General features: G+C 40.6%; 1 protein-coding gene across 10 annotated transcripts in view; it reads left to right on the top strand.

The window, feature by feature from the left end:
• chl1a (cell adhesion molecule L1-like a) overlaps nt 1-22,225 on the top strand; it is a 51,716-nt gene that overhangs the window by 11,618 nt on the left and 17,873 nt on the right. For 4 of the 10 annotated variants that reach the window (XM_085146477.1, XM_085146476.1, XM_085146474.1 and 1 more), the window contains exons 1-21: nt 3,001-4,104; nt 7,567-7,729; nt 8,092-8,200; nt 8,300-8,487; nt 8,590-8,712; nt 10,661-10,831; nt 11,158-11,196; nt 11,344-11,455; nt 11,561-11,742; nt 11,880-12,014; nt 12,567-12,707; nt 14,655-14,766; nt 15,776-15,939; nt 17,070-17,235; nt 17,558-17,682; nt 17,859-17,963; nt 20,239-20,436; nt 20,576-20,646; nt 20,756-20,978; nt 21,133-21,168; nt 21,803-21,918. In XM_085146477.1, coding sequence (XP_085002603.1) covers nt 7,642-7,729; nt 8,092-8,200; nt 8,300-8,487; nt 8,590-8,712; nt 10,661-10,831; nt 11,158-11,196; nt 11,344-11,455; nt 11,561-11,742; nt 11,880-12,014; nt 12,567-12,707; nt 14,655-14,766; nt 15,776-15,939; nt 17,070-17,235; nt 17,558-17,682; nt 17,859-17,963; nt 20,239-20,436; nt 20,576-20,646; nt 20,756-20,978; nt 21,133-21,168; nt 21,803-21,918 — 2,604 coding nt within the window. In that variant the 5' untranslated portion in view covers nt 3,001-4,104; nt 7,567-7,641. Of the gene's footprint in view, nt 1-2,999; nt 4,105-7,566; nt 7,730-8,091; nt 8,201-8,299; nt 8,488-8,589; nt 8,713-10,660; nt 10,832-11,157; nt 11,197-11,343; nt 11,456-11,560; nt 11,743-11,879; nt 12,015-12,566; nt 12,708-14,654; nt 14,767-15,775; nt 15,940-17,069; nt 17,236-17,557; nt 17,683-17,858; nt 17,964-20,238; nt 20,437-20,575; nt 20,647-20,755; nt 20,979-21,132; nt 21,169-21,802; nt 21,919-22,225 lie in introns of those variants that run through there. The other 6 variants (XM_085146479.1, XM_085146478.1, XM_085146481.1 and 3 more) reach the window with 4 other exon arrangements.

The raw sequence follows: 22,225 nt of genomic DNA, 5'->3' as shown, positions 1-22,225 counted from the left end.
TAAACTATCCTGCGCATAGTGAAATTTAAAGACTGTGGGTTGAGTATTAGGAATTTATTATCCTCATAGCGTGCGTGGAATGCGCGCCATTTGCGTGCCAGGCTAGCTCTTGTTTATTGAGGCAGCTCTTCACATGTCACTCCACAAATCACTGTGTTCCACAGCGGGAAGCACTTAAAGCACAACTGAGTGAGCTTGGCAGCGCTTTCATGAGCAACACACACTCATCAGGTCTGCGCAAAGCACATGTGCTTTGCAAGATACATTCACATTAGGCAGTGACGCAAGGAAACCTCTGTTGTGGTGCTAAACTGAATGAGCATGTGTTAATGACTGAAAATCTGCATGGTGTTTGAAATTTCATAACAAATCTGCGGAGGAGATGAATTTCAGGAAACGAGCACAAAGACAAGTGTGTTTACAGGAGAGTGATTAATAGCACAAGGAGCATTTTTATGTGTAACTTGCCACGTGCCTTTGTATGCATTACAATGTTTTATTTGTAGCTTTTTCTAGTTTCGAATGTGAGCTGCTGCACATCTGTGGTTTTAAACCTGTTATGCCTGTATAGAGTGTAAAGCGGAGAGTTCCGGCCTCTTTGCATAACACCGGCAGCACAGGTTTGATGTGGAAATGTTTGATGTATGTCAGGGAGCTGTTTGTGTGAATTCCAGGCATAGAAGGACTTAAAGTGAAACGATGAAACCAACAAGTTACTACAGATCAGCGCTTTGAATGTGGAGGTAGGAGCGGGCACGTTGTTGCTGTTGACAGGGGAAGCAGGTCAGTTAAGGCCACATTATATATCACTAATGCTAATATTGTATTACAGCCACTTTGAGCTGGAACTGTCCCAGTTTACTGGTGAGTACAGGTAGTTTTTAAGATGGCTCTGTATTTTTGAATAAATTTTTTGGTTTTTTAATAATATTACAGCCGGAATGAGTGGCCTACCCATACTTACCCATCAGCGAGATTGAGTAGGTAAAGAAATCATAGAAAGAAACCAGTCATTATCTGAAGAGATCTCAGGTTTTGTCATAATTGTGGACAGTTGAAATATCACTTCCACTTCCACAAAACATTGCTTACACTTATTTTGTCTGGGTGTTAGTTTTTTTTCTCCAATTTTGTAGATCAAACTCTAAACAATCTGAATAGAACGGCAGCTTGGATTAGTTATAATAGTTAATCTAACCAAATAACTATTATTTACTATGAAATCAAAGGTACTCTGTAACATAGTAGTTCTGATTTACAAACAAATATTCTTCACGATTATATTGTTTTCTGAAGAAGTTGTTTGTCAGCAGATGTTTGTCAGAAACCCGATAGTCATTCTTTCCTGTGCGCTTTTGTCACCTGACACACTGAAATCTTCCCAATTGTAACTCAACATCTAAGAATGTGAAAGAATGAGTTACAATCTTAGCTGCTGTTGTGACTTAAAGCATAGGTGTGCCTCTCTTCGATGATACTCATTGTATGCATGTCACAGACATGTATTGTTGTTTTAATCTAGTCATCTCGTACTATGCGTCCTGCTCCATTATTATATGTCAAGCTTTTTTGAAGGCACGTTTGTTTGGTAGATATTTTGCAATTACCACGAAGTCTGTAGCAAGAAGCCTTGTAATTATCAGAAAGTACCAAGACGGTTAGAGAGGACATGCATTATGACAAAGGTACTGGGAAGGGCTACACTGCTGGGAACCGAGAATCTCCTTAAAACATGAAAGGGTGGAATTTGCAAATGACGTGTTTCTCTCGTTTGTTTTAAAAGCTATGCGCGGATTTAACAAACACAGTGAAGCTGGTCTCTGAAAACATTGTCCATTCTCCTGGAATGCTCTTTATTTATTTGTGTAGGAGCTTTGCTAAGCTGAGTCATTTATGGAGTGGGCTATAATTAGAATAATGATACTGGAGTATATCATTCTTTTTCTTTTTGTCAGTTAACACAGTTTAACAGCAAATATTTGGTCCTGTCTAGTTTAAGAAAGAGCAAGGCTGTTAGACTTAGAGTTGGGAAGGTGCGGGTGACTGTCCCAATCACAAGAATTTGATGGGGTTTAGTTAGCAAATAGCCAAAAGACTAAAACACAGTGGACAATATATTAAGTCAATGCCACAATCTGCCTTATTTCATGGACACACACATGCTGAGACACACACACACGCGCATGCACACACATGTCGGGTATTCATATCTTGTGGGGACATCTAATTGACATAATGCCTTGCTAGTCCCTTACCCTAACCCTAACCATAACCCTGACACTAAAACCACATTTTGAGTCTCAAAAATGGCTTCAAACTTGTGGGGACCAGGATTTTGGTCCTCATAAGGGCTGTTGATCCCCACAAGTATAATAAACTTCCAATTTTGGTCCCCACAAAAATGTTAATACCCGTATACACACAGACACACACGCACACACACTCACACACGTACACAGTCTCTCCTCTCTCCTTTTCATCGGGCTGTAATTCGTGCCTGCTGCAGCCACCTTTAACGAGGTAACTCTATACTGGATGTATTTACTTAGATCAGATAAGTGGTCGTGCCACAGTGATTGTCTTTTTATTCACGTTAATCTGAATGCCTATTCAGCCTAATAGCATGTCAAACGATGACTGAATTCGGAAGTCTGTAAGAGGCTTGGCCTTTTAAGTTTTTTATGTGTTTACAGGAACTGTGCTCTTCTAAACATGGAATAGGTTAATTTAAAGCGATGACAGCTCTCTTAAATGAAGTGCATAATTATGTCCAGCCCTTCAGTGCCAAAAGCGACTTTAGGTTAAACTGTAGTCAAGTGAATAAAACGCTTTGATTTAAAAGTAAAAAAGCTGAACAGCAAAACTAAAAAGTGCAGCTTCCTGAGGTTTCTTTCTTTATTCAAAAAAGAAAAGTCTTAATGTAATTGTAGACAGATTGTTAAGATATTTAGACTTCTAATTTTAGTTCAAATGCTTTTCTTTTTTTTCTTTAATTGCTTAGATGCCCTAAAAGTGAGAGAATATTGTGTAAGCCAAGCAAGGAGCTTACACTAGTCTTCAGACTTTAATATACTAGAGAGTAAATGTCAGCTCTTTTTCCTGCTTGGATGACCCTACAAGGCACCATGAGGATTCTTCACCCTCTTAGTTCAGTCATTATGTCTCCATTAGAATAAAAAAATGATGTCTAAGGTACAGTAGTGTAAAACAAATCTGAAACAAACTCAAGACCAATTTAATATGTCTTGCCCATATTGCAAATCCCTGCTTTTTTTTTTTTTTACTCGGAATATAAACAAGACCTGCTGAGGGAACTACAGTTAGATAACATCAGAGGCTCTATATAGAATATTTGTTTGAATAGCTGAATGAGAAATGCAACTTTCATAACATATCTCCAGATAAGAAACTACCTTGAGAAAATACAGGAAGGTAAAGCCAAGTCATGCGTTTTATCAGTGCCATCGAGTCTGTTTCAGACATGTTTTTCCATGCCTCCGTCTATCAATACCCTGGAGCACTGCATGGGAATGAAAGTACACTTCCACAAAAGATCTGGCCTTCTGAGAGAAGATGACTCCGTTCTCTTTTCAATGGAGCTGAGACACACTGCATTAAAATCATTGAGACCGAGCCCGGTGTAAATGGGCGTGCATAGTTTGTAGAGGGCAGGATGGAAAGATCAAGGAAAAAGGGTGAGAGAGAGTGAGCTGGAGAGGGGGACAGACATGCCTGCGCTTCCTCTCCACCCATTCTTTAATGCTTACTGAGTAGCCCCGCAGTGCACCCTTTGTCCCAGTTATTGTCACAGGCTTAGAGAGCTTCTTTGCCAAGTGAGAGGCTTTGGCGACATATGTCACTTCAGTGAGTCTCCTGTCGCTCCTTGAGCTGCTTGAGCAGAGGGGCGGGCAGGGAGGCGTGTCTGTGTACCAGGAGGGAAGCAACGTGAGGTGGAGGAGGAAAGGACATGTCAGAGATGTTGATTCAGGGAGAGTTGTTGGAATGATCCCCTGGAGGTCCTGTACTTTTTATGCGGACTTGTAGGGCTGCTGCCTTGAGCCTCTGCTAGAGGTGGACATAAGATGTCAAATGACTCAAAAAACTGTAAGTATTGGTTGCTTCATGAACAGGCTAATTTGTAGTCCTTGGGAAATGGTTGGTTTCTGTGCTTACTCCCTCTGTGTTTGAGTGGAATGACATAAAATCAGTTGTCTGTAAGTTTGCAGCCTGTACTCTGCAGCTACACATGCACAGTCTGCAGAGCTTCTGGTCTGTCCGAGGAAAGGCTGTACTAAGTTTGCTTTTAAGGAAGTAGAGGAGATCATTGTATACAGTGTGGGCTGACAAGGATTAGTCATGTAGAAGACACACTCTCTTCTGGCCAAGTATTAGCCTGGGTTACACAATCCCTGTGGATTTGTGGCTATGAGCTGTCATGTGTCAGGTAATGCATCTCTCAGCTCCGAAAACAAATCCTTTGTTATGTGTTTACATAGTGACTCCACCCCATTTATGCTCCAAGGATTTTTGAAATGGACTATGTCAGCTTTGTTTGAGTTTTCAGTGAAGTGGCAGGTTTGTAGATCTCGACGTGTGTGCAGAGTTGAGTAATTTGCCTGACCAACAAAGCGACCAACAGTGCATTTGCACCACATGAATGAAATGGGCCTAAAATCTGTTGTCATGTTGTTAGGATAACTGAAAATCTTTTCAAAAGCTCGAGCTTCCCTTTTTCCCCCTCCTGTGTCACTTGAGGACTTGCGGGCCTCTTGCCTGAAGACGACTTTGCAGAGTCTGTTTGGCTGATGGAGTTTTCTTCCTGTCACATAAATCTCAACACTGTCACTAAAGTTGTTTTTAATGCCAGTGCAGTGGTACTCTGGGTGGTCTCCGGTGGAAAAACTTTATCTGTGTGTGCTGGTGTGCGAGTGTGTGTTTTCCTCTGGGCTTGAAATACACACTACTGTTGTACCAGACTAGAATAAGCGTGGCTTCCAGCTTCACTGCAGCATGAAAATGTTTGTTCACTCCACTGGAACAAACATCTAACAAGCTTTGTAACTGCTCCAACTCAGGAAAGATAATCACAATAAGACCTTATTGCAAACAATACTTTGCAGCAATCTCTCTTAATTTGTTTAATTGGTTCTAAATTCGAGTGGCTTAATCCTAAATCGAGTCTATAACAATCACCACATTAACCTTGCTCACTAAGTGGGAGCAGCACATGCAGCCATGTGTCCTTAGAAGAACCCAGAGTAGCGCTCAGCCATTGTTAAGCAGCGTACTGTATGACTGCTGGAGCTCACCGACTTCATTCTACTGATAGCAGGATTAACTGGAGGGTGAACCCATTTGGCATTGCCAGTGCTGCCGCCACAGTCTCAACACTGTGAGAGCTAAGCCGTGAAACAGTGACGGGCTTAGACCAATTTATAAACTGCCATCTTGGATCTAGCGATCGTTGCAGACAGCAGCTTAGCTTTTGTGCCAGTCGGGTTTACTGTAAGCATGTCATGCGATGCCACCAGCCAGGCTTTACAGTTCAAAGGGTAATCACAAAACAAGTGCTCTGCCACAACTTCACAACAATGAAGGACATGAAATGGCTGTTGTCTTCAATAGGATATCTTGCATCAAGCAGTCACAGCTTCTTTAAACTGACCGTTTACAGAATATTAAGTTTGCTTTGTTTTGTAATCCATTGATATTTATCATGGAGCCTGTTCAGAAATCATTCAGCATATTTAAAATAACAAACTTAGGAAGAAAATTTAATATATTTTTTAACTGGGATTATTATTGCATTATGTGTTTTCAACAACACCTTTGATGACTTTTAGAAATGAGCCTGTCTGTGCTTTATCAATCAATCAAAATTTATTTATATAGCACATTTTAAAGAAGTACACCAAAGTGCTTTCCAGTAAAATCATGATACAGATAAAAATCACAATATAAAATATAAATTACAGATATAAATAAAATATAAAATAATTACATAATCTAAATGCAAAGCCAGATGTAAATTACCCTAATTAGCCTTGAATGCCAGGTTAAACAAATACGTTTTTAGATGGTAAATGGCCTGTATTTGTATAGCGCTTTACTAGTCCCTAAGGACCCCAAAGTGCTTCACACAACCAGTCATCCACCCATTCACACACTGGTGATGGCAAGCTACATTGTAGCCACAGCCACCCTGGGGCGCACAGACAGAGGCAAGGCTGCCGGACACTGGCGCCACCGGGCTCTCTGACTACCACCAGTAGGCAATGGGTGAAGTGTCTTGCCCAAGGACACAACGACCGAGACTGTCCAAGCTGGGGCTCAAACCGGCAACCTTCCAATTACAAGGCGAACTCCCAACCCTTGAGCCATGATCGCCCCAGATCGTCTTTTAAATTTAGACGTGATTTAAAAGACTGAATGGAATCTGATGCGCGAATATGAAGAGTATTCCATAACCTGGGTGCGGCAACGGCAAAGGCACGGTCTCCTCTGGTCTTCAGCCGAGACCTAGGTTGCACTAAGAGCAGTTGGCCCGATGATCTTAGTGCTCTCTGAGGGCTATACAGAGAGAGGAGATCAGCTAGGTAGTCAGGTGCCATATTGTTTAGGATTTTATAAGTAAACAATAAAATTTTAAAATCAATTCAATATTTATTGGAAGCCAATTTAAGTTGGCCAGAACAGGGGTGATAGAATCATACTTTCTAGTGCCGGTCAAGAGACGTGCTGCAGCATTTTGGACCAGCTGCAATCGCTGAAGAAGAGAAGATTGGAGGCCCAAGTGGAGAGAATTACAATAATCCAGTCTTGAAGTGATGAAAGCATGAATGAGTTTCTCCAGATCTTTGTGTGGTATATAAGGTTTAGCCTTAGAGCGTAGGCGTAGTTGGTGAAAGCTGGTTTTTACCACAGTAGAAACCTGTTTATCTAGTTTGAAGGAACTATCCATGAAAACTCCAAGATTCCTAGCAGCATCAGTGAGGTGGTTAGCAACAGGCCCGAGTGTGCCAGTCAGTTGTCCCAGAGGCATATTTCTATCATTTAAAGTAAGAAAGTTACGTGATAACCAGTCTTTGACATCCCTCAGACAATCAAACAGAGGATGTAGTGAAGATGAAACATCCCCAGTCAGGTGGAGGTAGATTTGATTATCATCAGCATAGCAGTGAAAAGAGACATTATGTTTTTCAAAAATGGAGCCCAAGGGCAGCATGTACAGAGAAAACAACACAGGACCCAATACCGAGCCCTGGGGCACACCACAGCAAAAAAGGGCAGAAGAAGAGGAAAATTTTCCCATCATGACAGAGAACGACCTCTCAGAGAAATATGATTTAAACCATGATAGAACATTACCTTTAAGGCCTACTACTTGTTCCAACCTTGCCAAAAGGATATCATGGTCAACCGTGTCAAAGGCTGAAGTCAAATCCAATAGAACTAAGACGGCAGAGCGCCCAGAGTCAGCGATTAGAAGAAGGTCATTGAAAACTCTTAGTAGGGCTTTATGGTTGAATTACTGAGCGTAGGACTTCTGTTTTCTGACTCTTACAGGTCCTCTTTGCCTTCCAAATTACAAGTGACAGCAGTTGACCAACACATTCTCCTGATCTCTGTTGTCTCCAGTGGATGGTGATGACTTTGGCAGGGAACCCGTCGCTTCGTCTGCTTTTGGCCTTGACCACCATGGCCTCAGGCCTTAATATCCCTCTAGAAGGTATGAGTGTCATGACACAAGTGCTTGCTAGTTCTTACTTGTGCTGTGCTGAAATATGAAGAGTCATTTAATACAGTTAAATTCACATGGAATGCCTGTGCTCTGCTTCATGCGAATACCGTAAGGTCCACAGAATCAACACTCATTTTTACGGCTTTTTAAAGCTAAATGACATAAACTGAGTAAGAGTAAGTTTGTGTTTATTAATTATTATTATTATCATTGTGTTTGAGCGTTCAAGGCTTTATTTGTGCAGTATGGCAGGCATACACTTGTGTGTATTATATCTTATTTACTTCAACAACTTTAGTGTTAACTGTCACCATTCCGTAACAATTTTTGTATGTGGCTTTATTTCATAGTGGAACAGCCTCCGACCATAATAACGTATACATCAGGTCCCATAATTGTACTTCATTTTGACACGACCATTACTGTCAAGTGTAAAGCCCGGGGCAATCCACCACCAGAGTAAGTGTTGTCAAGTGACACGAGTTGAAAAAAACAAACAAGCCAAACATTGAAGCCTTGATCAGTTGCATGGATGTGAATCGTATTTTGCTCTAACAGATACAGATGGGAAAAGGATGGCCAAGCATTTGTCTCCCCAAACGTCCAAACAATCAGAGCAAACCACACAAAGGGCTCACTTGTGCTTCAGAGTGAGGACATGTCCGAGTTCGAGGGAAAATATAGATGCTACGCATCGAACAAGCTGGGAACTGCTATGACAAATGAGATCGAGATTAAAGCTTTCAGTAAGTAATCTTTAGATAAAAAATATCAAAACCCAGAATTTTGCATTTCATTGTCATCACTGTTTTGTTTTTCATGTTGTTGAACATTTGCTTTTCAACTAGGTATCCCTAAGTTTCCAAAGGAAACCCTCAGTCCCATTGTTGTTAGTGAGGGAGAACCAATCACCCTGAAATGCAACCCACCAGAAGGTGTGGCCCCACGTCTTATCTACTGGATGACTGTTGGTAAGCCATGAGGCGGTTTATCATTTTTATGATTTATATATTGCGTATTCCAGTTTATTAATTTGTTAAAAGGGAAAAACAACTCTTATTACTGCTTCAAAGCAGTTTTTCTAAAAGTGACTGGGGGACGGCTGAACGATTATTACCCCGCTCCAGGCTCGCACTCATGTTTGTGGCGAACCAGATGCTGTATTTAATGCAGTAATAAATACAGCCCCGGCTTCTCCACAGGAACTTGGAGCTATATTGATCACCAGGGTCTCCACAAACAGGAGTGTAAGATTGGAGAGGGGTGACTGTTGTTCAGCTGTCCTTCAGTCCAGTCATAGCTCTCCTTCACCGGGTGGAGCTGGCTATGCAAGACCAACCAAAGGTCCACAACACTACAGTATCACTGCGTCTAGGCAGGATTGTGATATTGAGGCATTCAGTCATAATGGTAGCTCCTCAACATTGGGGCGCCAGCTGAGTGCATAAACCAGATGTCTAAATCTACAATTTCTCTCATACTGAACTGGATTATTATTGCAGCAGTGCTTCATCAGTAGGCTGACCTGCCTAATGATGAACATTTTTCCAGGAAATGCTTTAAAAGCACTGCTTAAAAGATCACAGCAACACTCAAGCTAGTGTTTTAATTTTTCCTCAGTGGTTTGTAGATAAAAAAGGCAAAAGGCATGCTAACTAATGTATTTTTACACGATAAAGCCCCATTTTTTAGTAAAGTTGGCCATATGTTCTAATGAGTGCTATTGAAATTGTTCAAATAGGCACCCAGAAATTCAGGAAAAAGGAGTAGTGTCTCAGGAAGAGCTTAACCACATGCTTTGATCTGCTTTGCACACTTGGGGGCATAAGTGTGCCAACCACATAATATAAAGATTCCTGGCTTCCTAATTTTCCACATATCCGGTCAATTACAGCATAATGGTCAGTGTGGTCAAATGACTACTGCAGTCTATTAATGATTGACATGTTGCATCTAGTAGTTCAGAAGGTGTTTGACGTAACAAGAATGACTTAGTTTAAGCCATAACGGTGCCTTCGCTGTTCCTGAGTTTGTTATTGGACTTGCACTGTGGAGCGCTCAAAGCTGGGGTAGTTTTAGATAGTGTGAATCTCTGTCTGAATGCACCAGAAAATCCCCACAGATGAATGTGGCTGGTGACACATTGTATCCTCCAGCTATCAGTAAAGTTAGCAGTGACAATAAAGACAGTTCAGGTAAAGGTACACACTTGAGGTCCAAGTGTTTATTGCACATCGGGGTCCTTTTCTCTCCACCACCGCCAGAGAAAGTGATTCACTGTGTATAAGGTCACCTCAGTTGTGTCTGAAGTACTTCACTGAAGATCCTCAACCTCCTCCAACAAACCTGACTGATGTCAGGAAGAAAACGTTAAGAGGCTTTCAGCAGACAGATCCAAAGCCACGGGGCAGAATGAATGAAAACACTTGTGCAGAGCTGTTATTTTATATTATGTTTCAATCTGTTTTTTTATTAGATTCTTGATACAAGATGCAATGTGGAATCGAAAGGCTGCCTTTAACCTTAAAAAACTAAACAGATGTTGTCCATCTGTTGACATCTCTGTGTCTGCTTTGCGTGCACAGCTGTGCGTGTCACCGATCCATTATTGAAATACTGGCTATATATACCTTATATTCTGTTGCAGTGCACTTATGAGTTCACCAGGTCTTTGCAAGAACACTCCTTAGAGAATAACTTCCATATAAGATATTAGGCCACACTGCAGTTAATTTTTAGGCATGGCTGATTTGACATGTTATCATCTAAAAAAAGTCCCTCTGACGCACCCTTTAAAAGTTTCTGTCCAATTGGCACCTTCTTATCAGCCAACATGAATTTCCTAGGCACATGCTATGAAGAGTTACAATTGTTGTAACAATGATTTCACATTATTTATACAACTATGTTGTTTTCCAGATCTCCAGCACATTGAGCAGAATGAGAGGGTTTCCATGGGAACTGATGGCAACCTGTACTTCTCTAATGCCTTAAAGAATGACAGTCGCCGGGATTACGGTTGCTTTGCTGCCTTCAACAGGATACGCACAATTGTCCAGAAAAACGCCATGGCTGTCGTGGTCAAACGCTGTAGGTTTATGACAAAGTCTCTCTGGCTTGGAAACTGCACTGTAGCTCACTTGTTTAGCATTTTGGCAAAAATGTTACGTGTGGTACATCTCATCTTATCACACAGTCAAAGATGACCAAATCACTACGGCTTCTTCAAAGCAACTTTTGATCCTGTAATGAAGCAGGGCTTGCCTTGTCATGTTGTTGCTGAAGGAAGTTTTTGTTATGACTCAGACTGATGACTGATATTGCTGATTGTGTAACTTTTGTTGGTGAAAACAAGCCAACACTCTTACGTCCGGTAAAATTGCTCCTTTATTTTATTATGTTTTTTTATGTTCCAGTAAAACCTGCCAATGACTCTTCAGAGAGCAGCCTCACTCGTGAGTGATAACCACACATCAAAGCTTTCTTTCATATTATCTGAACAGCCACTAGAAATTGACAATAAAGCGTGTGTGCAGTTTAGAAAATAAGTGGATAAAATTATACATCAGAGCAAGAAATGATATTGTCTGCTTTCGATGCAGCTGTGGCCCCCCCAGCGAGAATACCCAGCCTTTTGCTGCCCTCTGGTGTTCAGACTGAGAAGGTGTTGTTGAAGGGAGATGATCTACAGCTCGAATGTATACCCGAAGGATTGTAAGTGCACATTCTGTATCATCGCTTCTGCAGTCATGTTGTCACCATATATAAATAACCGTTTTGTTCATTACGGTGTTAACATACTATTGTCTCACATTGTAGCCCTACACCATCTGTGAAGTGGATAAAAATGGGAGAAGTCATGAGTCCTCGGGTGAAATTTAACAACTACAACAAGCTGTTGAGCTTATCAGCAGTGGAAGAGAGTGATGAGGGGAAGTACATGTGCACAGCTGAGAACTCTGCTGGAAAGGCTGTCCACTACTTTGATGTAATAGTGGAAGGTTAGTCAACATCGGGAGCTAATTACGCTTCTATTTGTGGGCACATTTGTTTATTTGCATCAAAGAGAAAGCTCTTGACACGTGGATGGCTGTTTGTTTTATCTGAGATCATCATGACTCCTCTTAACATCTCCCAGAGCCACCAAAGTGGCTGACAGAGCCTCCTCAGAGCCAGCTCACTGTGATTGGGTCTGATGTGCACATCAAGTGCTCCGTCAGTGGAAAACCACAACCAGCAATAACGTGGAGGAGGAATGGAGGAATGTTCAGAGGTGAGTGAGAATAATTGTTGATGCGGTTTAATTCATATTGCGCCTCTGGGCAGGAGGGCAGTGCACTGAGCAGCTATCCCTGACGTCAAGCTGGAGTATTGTGACAGGCAACAGTCTGCTTAGTGTTTGAAATGATGAGATAACAGATTTTATTTTTCTCCTTCAGAAGTTGAAAGGCAAGGTATGCTGAACAGAAGCATGCGCTAATTAAAAGTAGTTGGTGCCTTGTCTTGTACAGTGTCTGAGTAGGAATCATTTGTTTTGAATATTATTAAATTTCTCAAAAGGAAATGTGTTGTGGCAATATGGCAATATACACATAATTATATGGGTTTTTAAAAGGTTATATTAACTGTCAAGTCATCTGCCACTTGGTTAATTAAAGAGAAGCTGCTATCTGACTCTTATATATTTAAGTTGTATTCAAAACATCTAGATTTTTTACAGAATTATCCAACACTGATGCTGGTGCTATCTTGAAAAGAACATGTTGATATATTGAGTTGCTTTTATGATGATTTGGTAATTTATTTATGTCCACGTTGCTGTCAGGTGACCCAGATAAGAGGATGCAAGTGTTTGATGACACTGTGATACTTTTCAATGCCAAAGCGGAGGACAGTGGCGTCTACCAGTGTGAAGCCTCCAACAGACACGGATATATTCTAGCCAACGTTAACATCATGATCATGAGTAAGTTCTGTGTTGTAGTGCTTTCCCTAAAAAGTAGCTCATAATATAACATCTTATAATAATATGCTATAAGGAACTGTAGTGGAAGCCAGTTTTCTTTAGCCAGTCTCATTATTTTTGCTGATAGAGATTGTTTCCCTGGTATGATTCATAAGAGGAAACACTTACACCCACTGAGATTTTCTCCAGTATCTTATCATTGTACATCTAAGATCCACATCTAATCATTATTTGCCTATTAGGGTGAATGTAGAGTTTTCTTTCAGCTGAAGTCTGAGTGGACTTCCATTTGCTGTAGTATTCTTTAGAAATGATAATGGAGCCTTTATCCAAAGCACCTCTTTTCTTTCTTTCCTCTCATTCACACAGTGGTGGCAAGGAGCTCTAATGCAAGCGTAGCCTGATCATCAGGAGCAATTTCAGGGTTCAGTATTGACTAACTGCAGCGTAACTGATTTCTTAGTTATTTGAGTATTTGTTATGCTTAAATGATTATATCATTAAGCACATTTTAATATTACACAAAGATAACCCCAGTAAATACAAATGTAGTTTTCAAATTATCATTTTAAAAAGTTGTTCAAAGATACCTGGAGGAAAAAGCAACTACTGGTCTGTGCCAGTCTTAGCAGCAAGAATTGCTTAGGTTGGAACTATTCACCTTGTGATTTGTGGACAGCCTTGAATAAAAACTCCTTTCTTAGATTATCCAGTTTTTAAGGTTGAGTAAATAATTTACTACATTCTAACACTTGGTTAGAAAAGAAAGAAAGTGTACTTTATTGAACCCCGTGGGGAAATTCCTCTCTGCATTTAATCCATTCACTCGGTGGAGCAGTGGGCAGCCATTGGGCGCCCGGGGAGCAGTGCGTAGGGACGGTACCTCGCTCAGGCGTACCTCAGGGTAGCTGTTCATGGGAATCGAACCCCCGACCTTCCAATCATGGGGCCACCACACTACCTACTAAGCTATCCCTACCCATGTAGTTGTTAGTTGTTAATATTACTTCTAAGGCATGAGTCACCAGGAGACATTAAAGGACCAGTGTGAAAAATTTAGCAACACTTTAGGAGGAATTTGTAGATTTCAGCCAAATAAATACATAAAATAAATTAAGATTATTCTAACACTTATTATACTTATTCAGTAAAAGGACTACATGTTAGAATCCCTGATAATGCTTTGCTTCAAATGGAGAAAGTCTTGAGGGATGGCTGTTATGAGGAAAGGCAGCCCAGAAACAGAAACACATCGTTGTGTGCCTCAACTTCACACGTGTTTTGGTCTTTTACCCAAGCTAATCTGCCATTTTTTTTTACCTTCCTTGGTTAGGGTTTAGGGATTAGAGATCTGATCGAGTTTTCTACAATTTTCAGTTGCTAGTTCCCGGACTCACTGAATGATCTTTGTAAGTTTTGGTCTGACAGAGCATCAAAAACAATGATAAAACAGCATATGCTGTTTTATCATTGTTTTCAATTAGAGTGGACCTGCCTTGTGTCTCTATCTTCACATCTGGTTTCAAGACCGCAGGACACCAACAGCATTTTGTTCCTTTTAGCTATTATCTTAGCTGCCTCAAATGACCAAAATGCGGTGATCTTATATGTGCAAATTACATTCATGATCAATTATCAATCACGAATATGTGAAAATTAGAAAAGTCATTCGAAAGATGGAACTAAATTTACTGATGATGAAGATCACGTCCATTTAGTTCGTGTCCATTAAAGTATTGTTTAACAGGCAAATAGTTTTCTCTCTACAGCCGTGTTTGATCCAGCTGTGGGGACTTGACATAACTAACTGGTGTGTATCTATGGATTAGGGCACAGGACTGAGAAAGTTCATGTTCTTGGATCAGTAGAATTGTGCAGTGTTACCAGAGCCTGTGATTATCTGTATTTTCTTTGGCATTTGAGTCAGCTCCTTCCTCTTGCTTTTAGATATGGCTCCGCTTATACTGACAGAGAACAACCAGGAGTATGCTGCAGTAGTAGGAAAGGAAATCACCATGAACTGCAGTGTTTTCAGCTCTCCACCATCCAGCATCTCTTGGTAAGTAGAGCTGGGTTTGTCTTAACAAGTAAGACAAGCAAGTTAAAAGCGTCATTAGTAATTTCCACTTGCCTGCCTTTTAAAATATAAGAAATAGCCACTTTTACATATTAATGTGGGAGAGTGTAAAGAGAAGCAGTCTAAAGAATGAACCCGAGAGCACTATCACAGGAGTGAGTCATGCTATCACTCCCACACTGCTTCAGGTGTCTGTATGACACGCTGTGATGTTGACACTTATGTCTGGTTAATAAGATAATCATCTTCTGTTCCTTGAAATTGGGCAACACGAATCCCATTTACTATCACTGCTGCTCAAAAGAGAAACAGACAGTCCATGGCAAGACACAGACAATGCCACAAATGCCAAATATTAAGATAAAAACCTGCGCTTCAATTCTAATCAGCAACCCTGTGTGTTGCTTTAATTAAGTAAACTGTGTAGCCCATCTATTAAAGTTTAGTGGTGGTCTTGGGAGCTTGAAAAACGTCTTCATCCCAAGGATAAAGGAGTGCTTGGAGCTCTACACTGGAGAAATCAAACAGCCACTCCATAAACAACATAGAAGAGCCACCTCCACAGGATAAGACTCACCTGTACATTTACACCTAAAGGACAGAAAATATTTTGAGGATGGCAAAGTTCTCATTTTTGCATCAAGATGGTTTGAAAAAGGAGTAAAGGAGGCCATCTTTGTCTGCTGTGAATGACCATCATTGACCTACATCAGCCGCCTACAATGCAGTCCTTTGAATACTTCAACCCCCAATCACACCTTGCCTCAGGTGACCTCAATAGGTCACATGATAGGATCTAGTTGCCTCCTATTTTTCAAGCCCTTAAAAATAAAACACGGAATAATATATGACATTCTTTAAAGTCGCAAAAGTGACACCAGACGCTTTCAAACTCTGAACTTGCAGCAAATCGACACCTTTTGATTTGCATTTGAGGTGTTGGATAAGTTGTGTGGAAGCGCCAAGTACAGTTGAAAACTTTCTCTCCTAGGACCAAAGATGAAAAAGCCATCGAGGGGGAAGGTTTCCTTGCTCTTGAGAGCGGACAATCGTTGAAAATCATTAACGCAGAAAAAGGTGACAGCGGGAAATACATCTGCTTTGCGAGTAACGTGGAGGGCTCGTCGACTGTCACTGCTGTGCTGGATGTGAAAGGTATCTCAGCAACATAATTACTGCTTTTTGTAGGCAGGGATATTCGTAGTCGCTGCGCACAAAGGTAAAAAGAAGAAAAGAAGGAATGTATTTCTTTTTAATATTCTGTGCTTTAAGTAGTTTAATAAGTAGTTAAAGCTAGGCAGTAGGGATGCAACGATACATATTTTTGCAAACCGATACAATACCGATACTTGGATCTGAGTACTTGCCGATACAGAGTACAAAAATCGATACTTCTACCACACACGCACACAAATGCAATGAATTGGAAGACAGGTTTTATTTTATTCTCTGCCGATAAAAAATAAAATCGTAATAAAAATGACCACAAAAAAAAATTTCAAGTGAAAAATAAGCACTTCTGTTAAATTATTGCAGTGTCCACATTGTAATTTAGCAAAATATCACTGAACTACTGGGCACTGTCTCGAGCTTTCAGAATAATAAATAAACACTTCTGTTTGGAATAAAATAAATACAAATTAGGTTTGAGAATAAAATAAACTTTTAAATTATTACTACCGGCATTGGCTGGTCATCCAGAGAAATAAAATGAGTCAGAGCCTCTGTTATTTAAACTGCCCGCGGATTTTCTCTTGACATTTTTCATCGCTTTTCCAAAACCTGAGTTAAAGTTGGCTGTTCCGGTCCACACTGCTAACATTTTGTTTAGCCTAGCTACAGCAGCCTCCAGTTTCTCTTTTTTATCTGGAGCCGCCAGTCTCACTCGCCTAACCCTGTGCCTGTTTAGCGCGGGATGTCCCCCTAGTGACCAATCTAAAAAAAACTACAACAGAAATGACAAGCCACCCTCTGATTAATGAAATAAGTTAGTATCGGTTCATGGTATCGGTTAACTTTTACGAGTATGAGTACAAACACATTTTACAGTATCGGCCCCGATACCCGATACCAGTATCGGTATCGGTGCATCCCTACTAGGCAGTCTCTCTCATATATATATTTGTTGAATGTATGCTGAAGGAAGTTCCACCCATAAACAGTTATTTATGAAATTAATGATTTGGCTCAATTTCAGAGACTCACATTGCTATTTAAATCAAGCTGGGCTTGTGAGGATTACTTCACTTGTGTTTTTTCCCCCCTGGTTTTTGTGTTATCTTTAGACGCTACAAAAATAGTAGGTCCACCTCAGAACACGCAGGTTGACAGTGGGAAGTTGGCCAAATTGATGTGCAAGACTGAATATGATGCAAGTCTGCAGGACACGTTTGAGCTGGTGTGGAGAAAGGAAAACAAGGAGATCCCACTTTCCTCTGAGAAAAATTCCAGGTAACTGGTTTTGCTTTGATGGTGCTTTTATGATGATGCTCTTACTGAGTATGAGTATGTGTATCTTGATCAGAGGATGCATTTTGCTGACATATTGTCTGCTCATCTCTATCTATCGTTTACCATGCTACGGTTTTAGTTACAGACAGTAGAAAGTTAGGCTGTAGCATCAACCAGGGCACTTACTGGATAATAAAAGGCTAGCATGACTAAATTATGCATGGCTTTAAATTCTCTTTTATTATGCAGCTTTGGTGGAGGGGCCTCTGCTTGAGAGGTGGATTGAAATTACTTACTCAGACAAATCTTCACTTATGTTCAGATACTCTGTGAAAGGGGCCATGCTGGAGATCATGAATGTAAACCTGAGTGATCAGGGAACATATACATGCACTGCTAGAACAAGCCTAGATGAGGACTCTGCCACTGCAGTACTCACTGTACGGGGTAAGATGAATTATGTATAGTTAAATATTTATCGCACATTTTTGGAAATGATTTGGCTTCAAACAGTTAAATAAATAATGAACAATTCTGGTATTTGTTCATTAACACATTTGAGATTCTCTAGATGTTTTAGTTATCACGTTGACGGTTGACGGCTCTTTTGTTCTGCACGGCAGATGTTCCTGATGCTCCGATAAAGTTAGATCTGTCCGAACTTGACAGTCCAAGGAATGTTGTTTTGTCTTGGATACCTGGAAGCGATCACAACAGCACCGTAACAGGTAAAAGTTAATGGGCAAAAAGCAGAAAGCATGAAAGAAGGTTTTTGTGTAAATACTTGTTAATAAAGATAGGATAACAAATAAATGGAACGTGATGAATACTTTTCATTTATTAGTTACTTTTACATGTAAGACACACCCTAACTGAACATGAGTATTCAATTCAGTTCAATTCATTTACATAGCACCAATTCACAACAAGAGTCACCTCAAGGCACTTCATGCTCTAAAGCAGGGGTCCCCAATCCCAGTCCGCAAGGGCCGGTGTCCCTGCAGGTTTAAGATCTCACCCTGGGTCAACACACCTGAATCACATGATTAGTTCATTACCAGGCCTCTGGAGAACTTCAAGACATGTTGAGAAGGTAATTTATCCATTTAAATCAGCTGTGATGGATCAAGGACACATTTAAAACCTGCAGGGACACCGGCCCTTGTGGCCTGGGATTGGGGACCCCTGCTCTAAAGTAAAGACCCTGCAATATTAGAACACAACCCCAACCATCAGATGAGAGTCCAATATCATTGTCTAGTTCTGCAGTTCTTTAGCCTCGCCACTGGGAAAAAGAATCGTATAATGCATAATCAGTAAACAAAGCATATAAAATGCATGCACACAGCTGTAGTGCCTCCATAGTGTAGTAGTTTGCACTTTTGCTTGGTAAGAGAAAGGTCACTTGTTTGATTCTAACTGAAGACACAAATGCCTTTGGTATTGCGTCAGGAAGGACCTCCAGTGTAGAGCTCTGCCAATTCAAAACATCCAGGGCGATTCGATGTTGCGACCCCTTGTGACAAGGGAGCAACTGAAATTAGCATTCAGGCACACCAGTGCTGTACGTGCATGCACTGACCAGAGCCCGAGTATGTGAACTAAAGCTGCTTCACAGTTGGAAAAAAGTCTGCAGGTTATTATTAAAAACTGAAAATGTTTTTTCGATGCAACTTTCAAGTGATTTACTGCAAATCACTGAGTGTTTTCATGCTTTCCGTGTGAAAAAGAGATTTAGTTAATGCTGTGATCACTTAAACAAGTGAAGAAAGCTGCAAAGCGCTGAGAATCCCAGCAGGGGAGCTTGTCTCTCATTTAGGCTTCAAACGGGAGGGCGAAATTATTTTTGGTGGTAAGAATTTGTATGGGTTCATCAGTGTTGTGTTATTAATATTCTTAGCTGTGATGGTTGTTACAGTGGGGGAAAAATGGCTGTTTTTTGTGACTGAAATCGGAGAAATCTTTTAGGAAATAACAGGAACAAAAAGTATTTTCAACCCCGCGATACTCATCAATAAGTGTTGATATTTAACAAGGATGACAGCATTTTTTCTTAGAAGAATCTTTCATCATAGCCATTTTTACTAGTTTCATTCTTCCTTTCTTTCTTTTTTATATCATTTCTAGGTTTTTTGGCACATAATTGCCACCTGTTGATCAGGAACAACATAATGCCTTTTTTAAAAACAAAAAAACAAAAAAAAAACCCCAGATTATTTACAAAGTCACCCACAGGCTCATGGGGGCGCTTTCAAAAGACACACAAAACATTAGCAGTAAAAAAAACCCCTATATACTACATATCTATACAGAGTTTATTTAAGTGCATGCTAATGAACATCATAACCAAAAATATAGGATTGAAAGATAACTGTAAAGTAATGAACATAATTAGTCTTTAGGAAGATAACAAAATCAGAAGCACAGAAATATACAATAGACAGGAGGCTTTTAGCTCTTTCTGTGATGTGCCAAATTGTCTTTCTGATCGCTGTTAATGACAGCGTGGTAAAGCGCCTTCTCACTATCCCCTTCAGCTCTGGCCCCAGCGTTAATACCACTGTCAGTTCTTAATTTAATAAATTCAAATTAGAGAAGGTAGCACAACCCTTAATCCTAGAAGTTTCGTGGCACAGAAAGGGTGATAAAAAGGGGTTAATATGAATCGTCTATCTGAGAATTAATAATACCAACAGAAATCCTTTTCTCCCTGGTACTCTTTTTCTTACTCACATTGTACTACACTAATCGTCCCTGCTTCAAGGTACGTAATTAGAAATGCATGAGTGGTATTGGTAATCTCATTTAACACTCATATAAGATAATGTTGAATTATTTATTTATCAAGAAAGGGGTAAATCAGCACTCATAGATACTGATCGGCGGTGTAGATAACCTCTCTATATGATATAATCTAAGCGAAAGTATAAAAGCCTAATATATGCTTTTAATAATCAGTGGTATTGTCACAACTGCGTGTGTCCTCCCTCTTTGTGAGCACAGAATTTGTAGTGGAGTATGAAGAGAACCGCTGGGAGCCTGGAAGGTGGAAGGAGCTACAGAGAGTCACCGGTAACCAAGCAACAGCTGAGCTAAAACTATACGGGAACCTTAACTACCAGTTCAGAGTGTATGCTGTTAACGCCATTGGACCCGGACCCCCGAGTGAGCCGACTGAACGACACAAAACACCCCCTGCTGGTGAGACCAGCTCCTATTTATTAAAAATGTCTCTCTGGTTATGTGTAACATGTCAAAGCATGCGAGTTTTACTATTAAAAATGGCATCTTTTTTATTCTGCAAAAAATTATTTATACAAGTGCACACATGTCTCCAAAGCACCCGATAGGAACCCAGAAAACATCAAAATTCAAGGCCATCATCCTCATCAAATGGAAATCAGTTGGGAGGTATGAGAATTGTTTATTCATTTAAATTTAAAAGACTTGTTATCTGTAAGAATTTTCACTAGAAGTTGTTATAGGATTGTAACAATTTCTCTGCACTGTCATATTGTAGCCGCTGTCACCTGTTGAGCGCAACGGCCCAGGCTTTGAGTACAAAGTGAAGTACCGCCAACTCGGGGTGGAAGATAACTTCACGGAGCACATGGTCAACAGATCTGTGTTTCTCGTGAGCAACACGCCCACCTTTGTCCCCTACGAGATTAAAATCCTGAGCAGAAACAGCTACGGCTGGGGGCCAGAGCCTAAGCCTGTTACAGGTTACTCTGGGGAAGATGGTGAGTAGCATGTATTAATATATTTCAGCGTACGATATAATTACCTGCAACTGACTTCATTGCAACATACCCCAAAGCTGAACTGGCATATTTGTCTGTTGGTTTTCTTTTAACTCTGAACTTCTCGTGTTATGATTCTTTACCGTGTTCTCAGTTGTCTTTTGGCATTGTCTGCGGGAAAATGTGTCAGGTTAAGTTCTTTTCTTTTTCTCCCCCCCTCTTCACTTACCCAAGGTTTTAACCCTGTGCAGGTGGTGCAGTAGTGACTTTTCCTTCCGTCTGTAAAAGGAAAAACAAAAAAACACCACTGCTAGCAGGTGGCAGATAACCTTTGTAGAGGAGAGGGATGTCAAATTTCCACTTCTGTCTCAGAAGCTGTTGGGGATTTGATAGATCACAACACGCTTTGCGCTGTAGGCCTACTGAGGCACGATGGCTGCTTCACTTTCCAGTGTCTGCTGTGCTCCTGTCGTTACAGTAACGCGTAGAGTAGAAAATATTTACAGTGCCATTTTGTGTCTGGTGTGGCTTTTCCCCCTGCTTTCAGTAGCTAATTTGCTTCATTTTGCATGTAGCTCAGCATATTTTCCGTGCACTTTCTTGGCTTTTTATACCAGCACCAATGTTTTGACTCATCAATTCATCAAGCAACAGAACACCATTCCTCAGCTTAAAACACTGTATTAATCTAACAAGGTCGATGTATTTTGTAACTCTCTGCAACTACAAACATTTTATTTTCAATATGTTGGGAAAAAAGTGTGAATAAAGGTCTGCTGTTCACAGACTTTCTGTGTTTCTCAACTTCCTCCCACCGCCTTTAGTTCCTACTGCGGCACCACGGGACATTGCTGTGGAGGTGATCAACACCACTGTTCTGAGAGTTAGCTGGACCCCAGTTCCACCTGCCACGGTGCGAGGTCGCCTGGGTGGTTATAATGTAAGTTGTCAGCTTCTCAAACATCCCTGCATTTTCAATTCCAGCAAAGGAACTTCAAACAGCAGCGTGTTTTTCTCGGTATTTGAAAATCCTCCAATGTCTGCTTTCTGAATAGCGCACTTTCTCTGGTGGAATGGTTTTTGTCATTTGGAGGACAAACTCTAAAATGAGATCTCTGCATGCACTCTCGTCGTGACAGCACGTTTTGAGAGTTTTTTGGTTGGATATAATTTTTAAACATTTTTAAAAAAATTATACCCAACTTTATCATTTAAGGAGTTTTAATGCTGTACTTGTGTTGAAAGTT

Source organism: Neolamprologus multifasciatus, chromosome 20 (genome assembly GCF_963576455.1).
Source record: "Neolamprologus multifasciatus chromosome 20, fNeoMul1.2, whole genome shotgun sequence".
NCBI classification, from domain to species: Eukaryota; Metazoa; Chordata; class Actinopteri; order Cichliformes; family Cichlidae; genus Neolamprologus; species Neolamprologus multifasciatus.
This window is presented reverse-complemented; position numbering and strand designations above follow the sequence as displayed.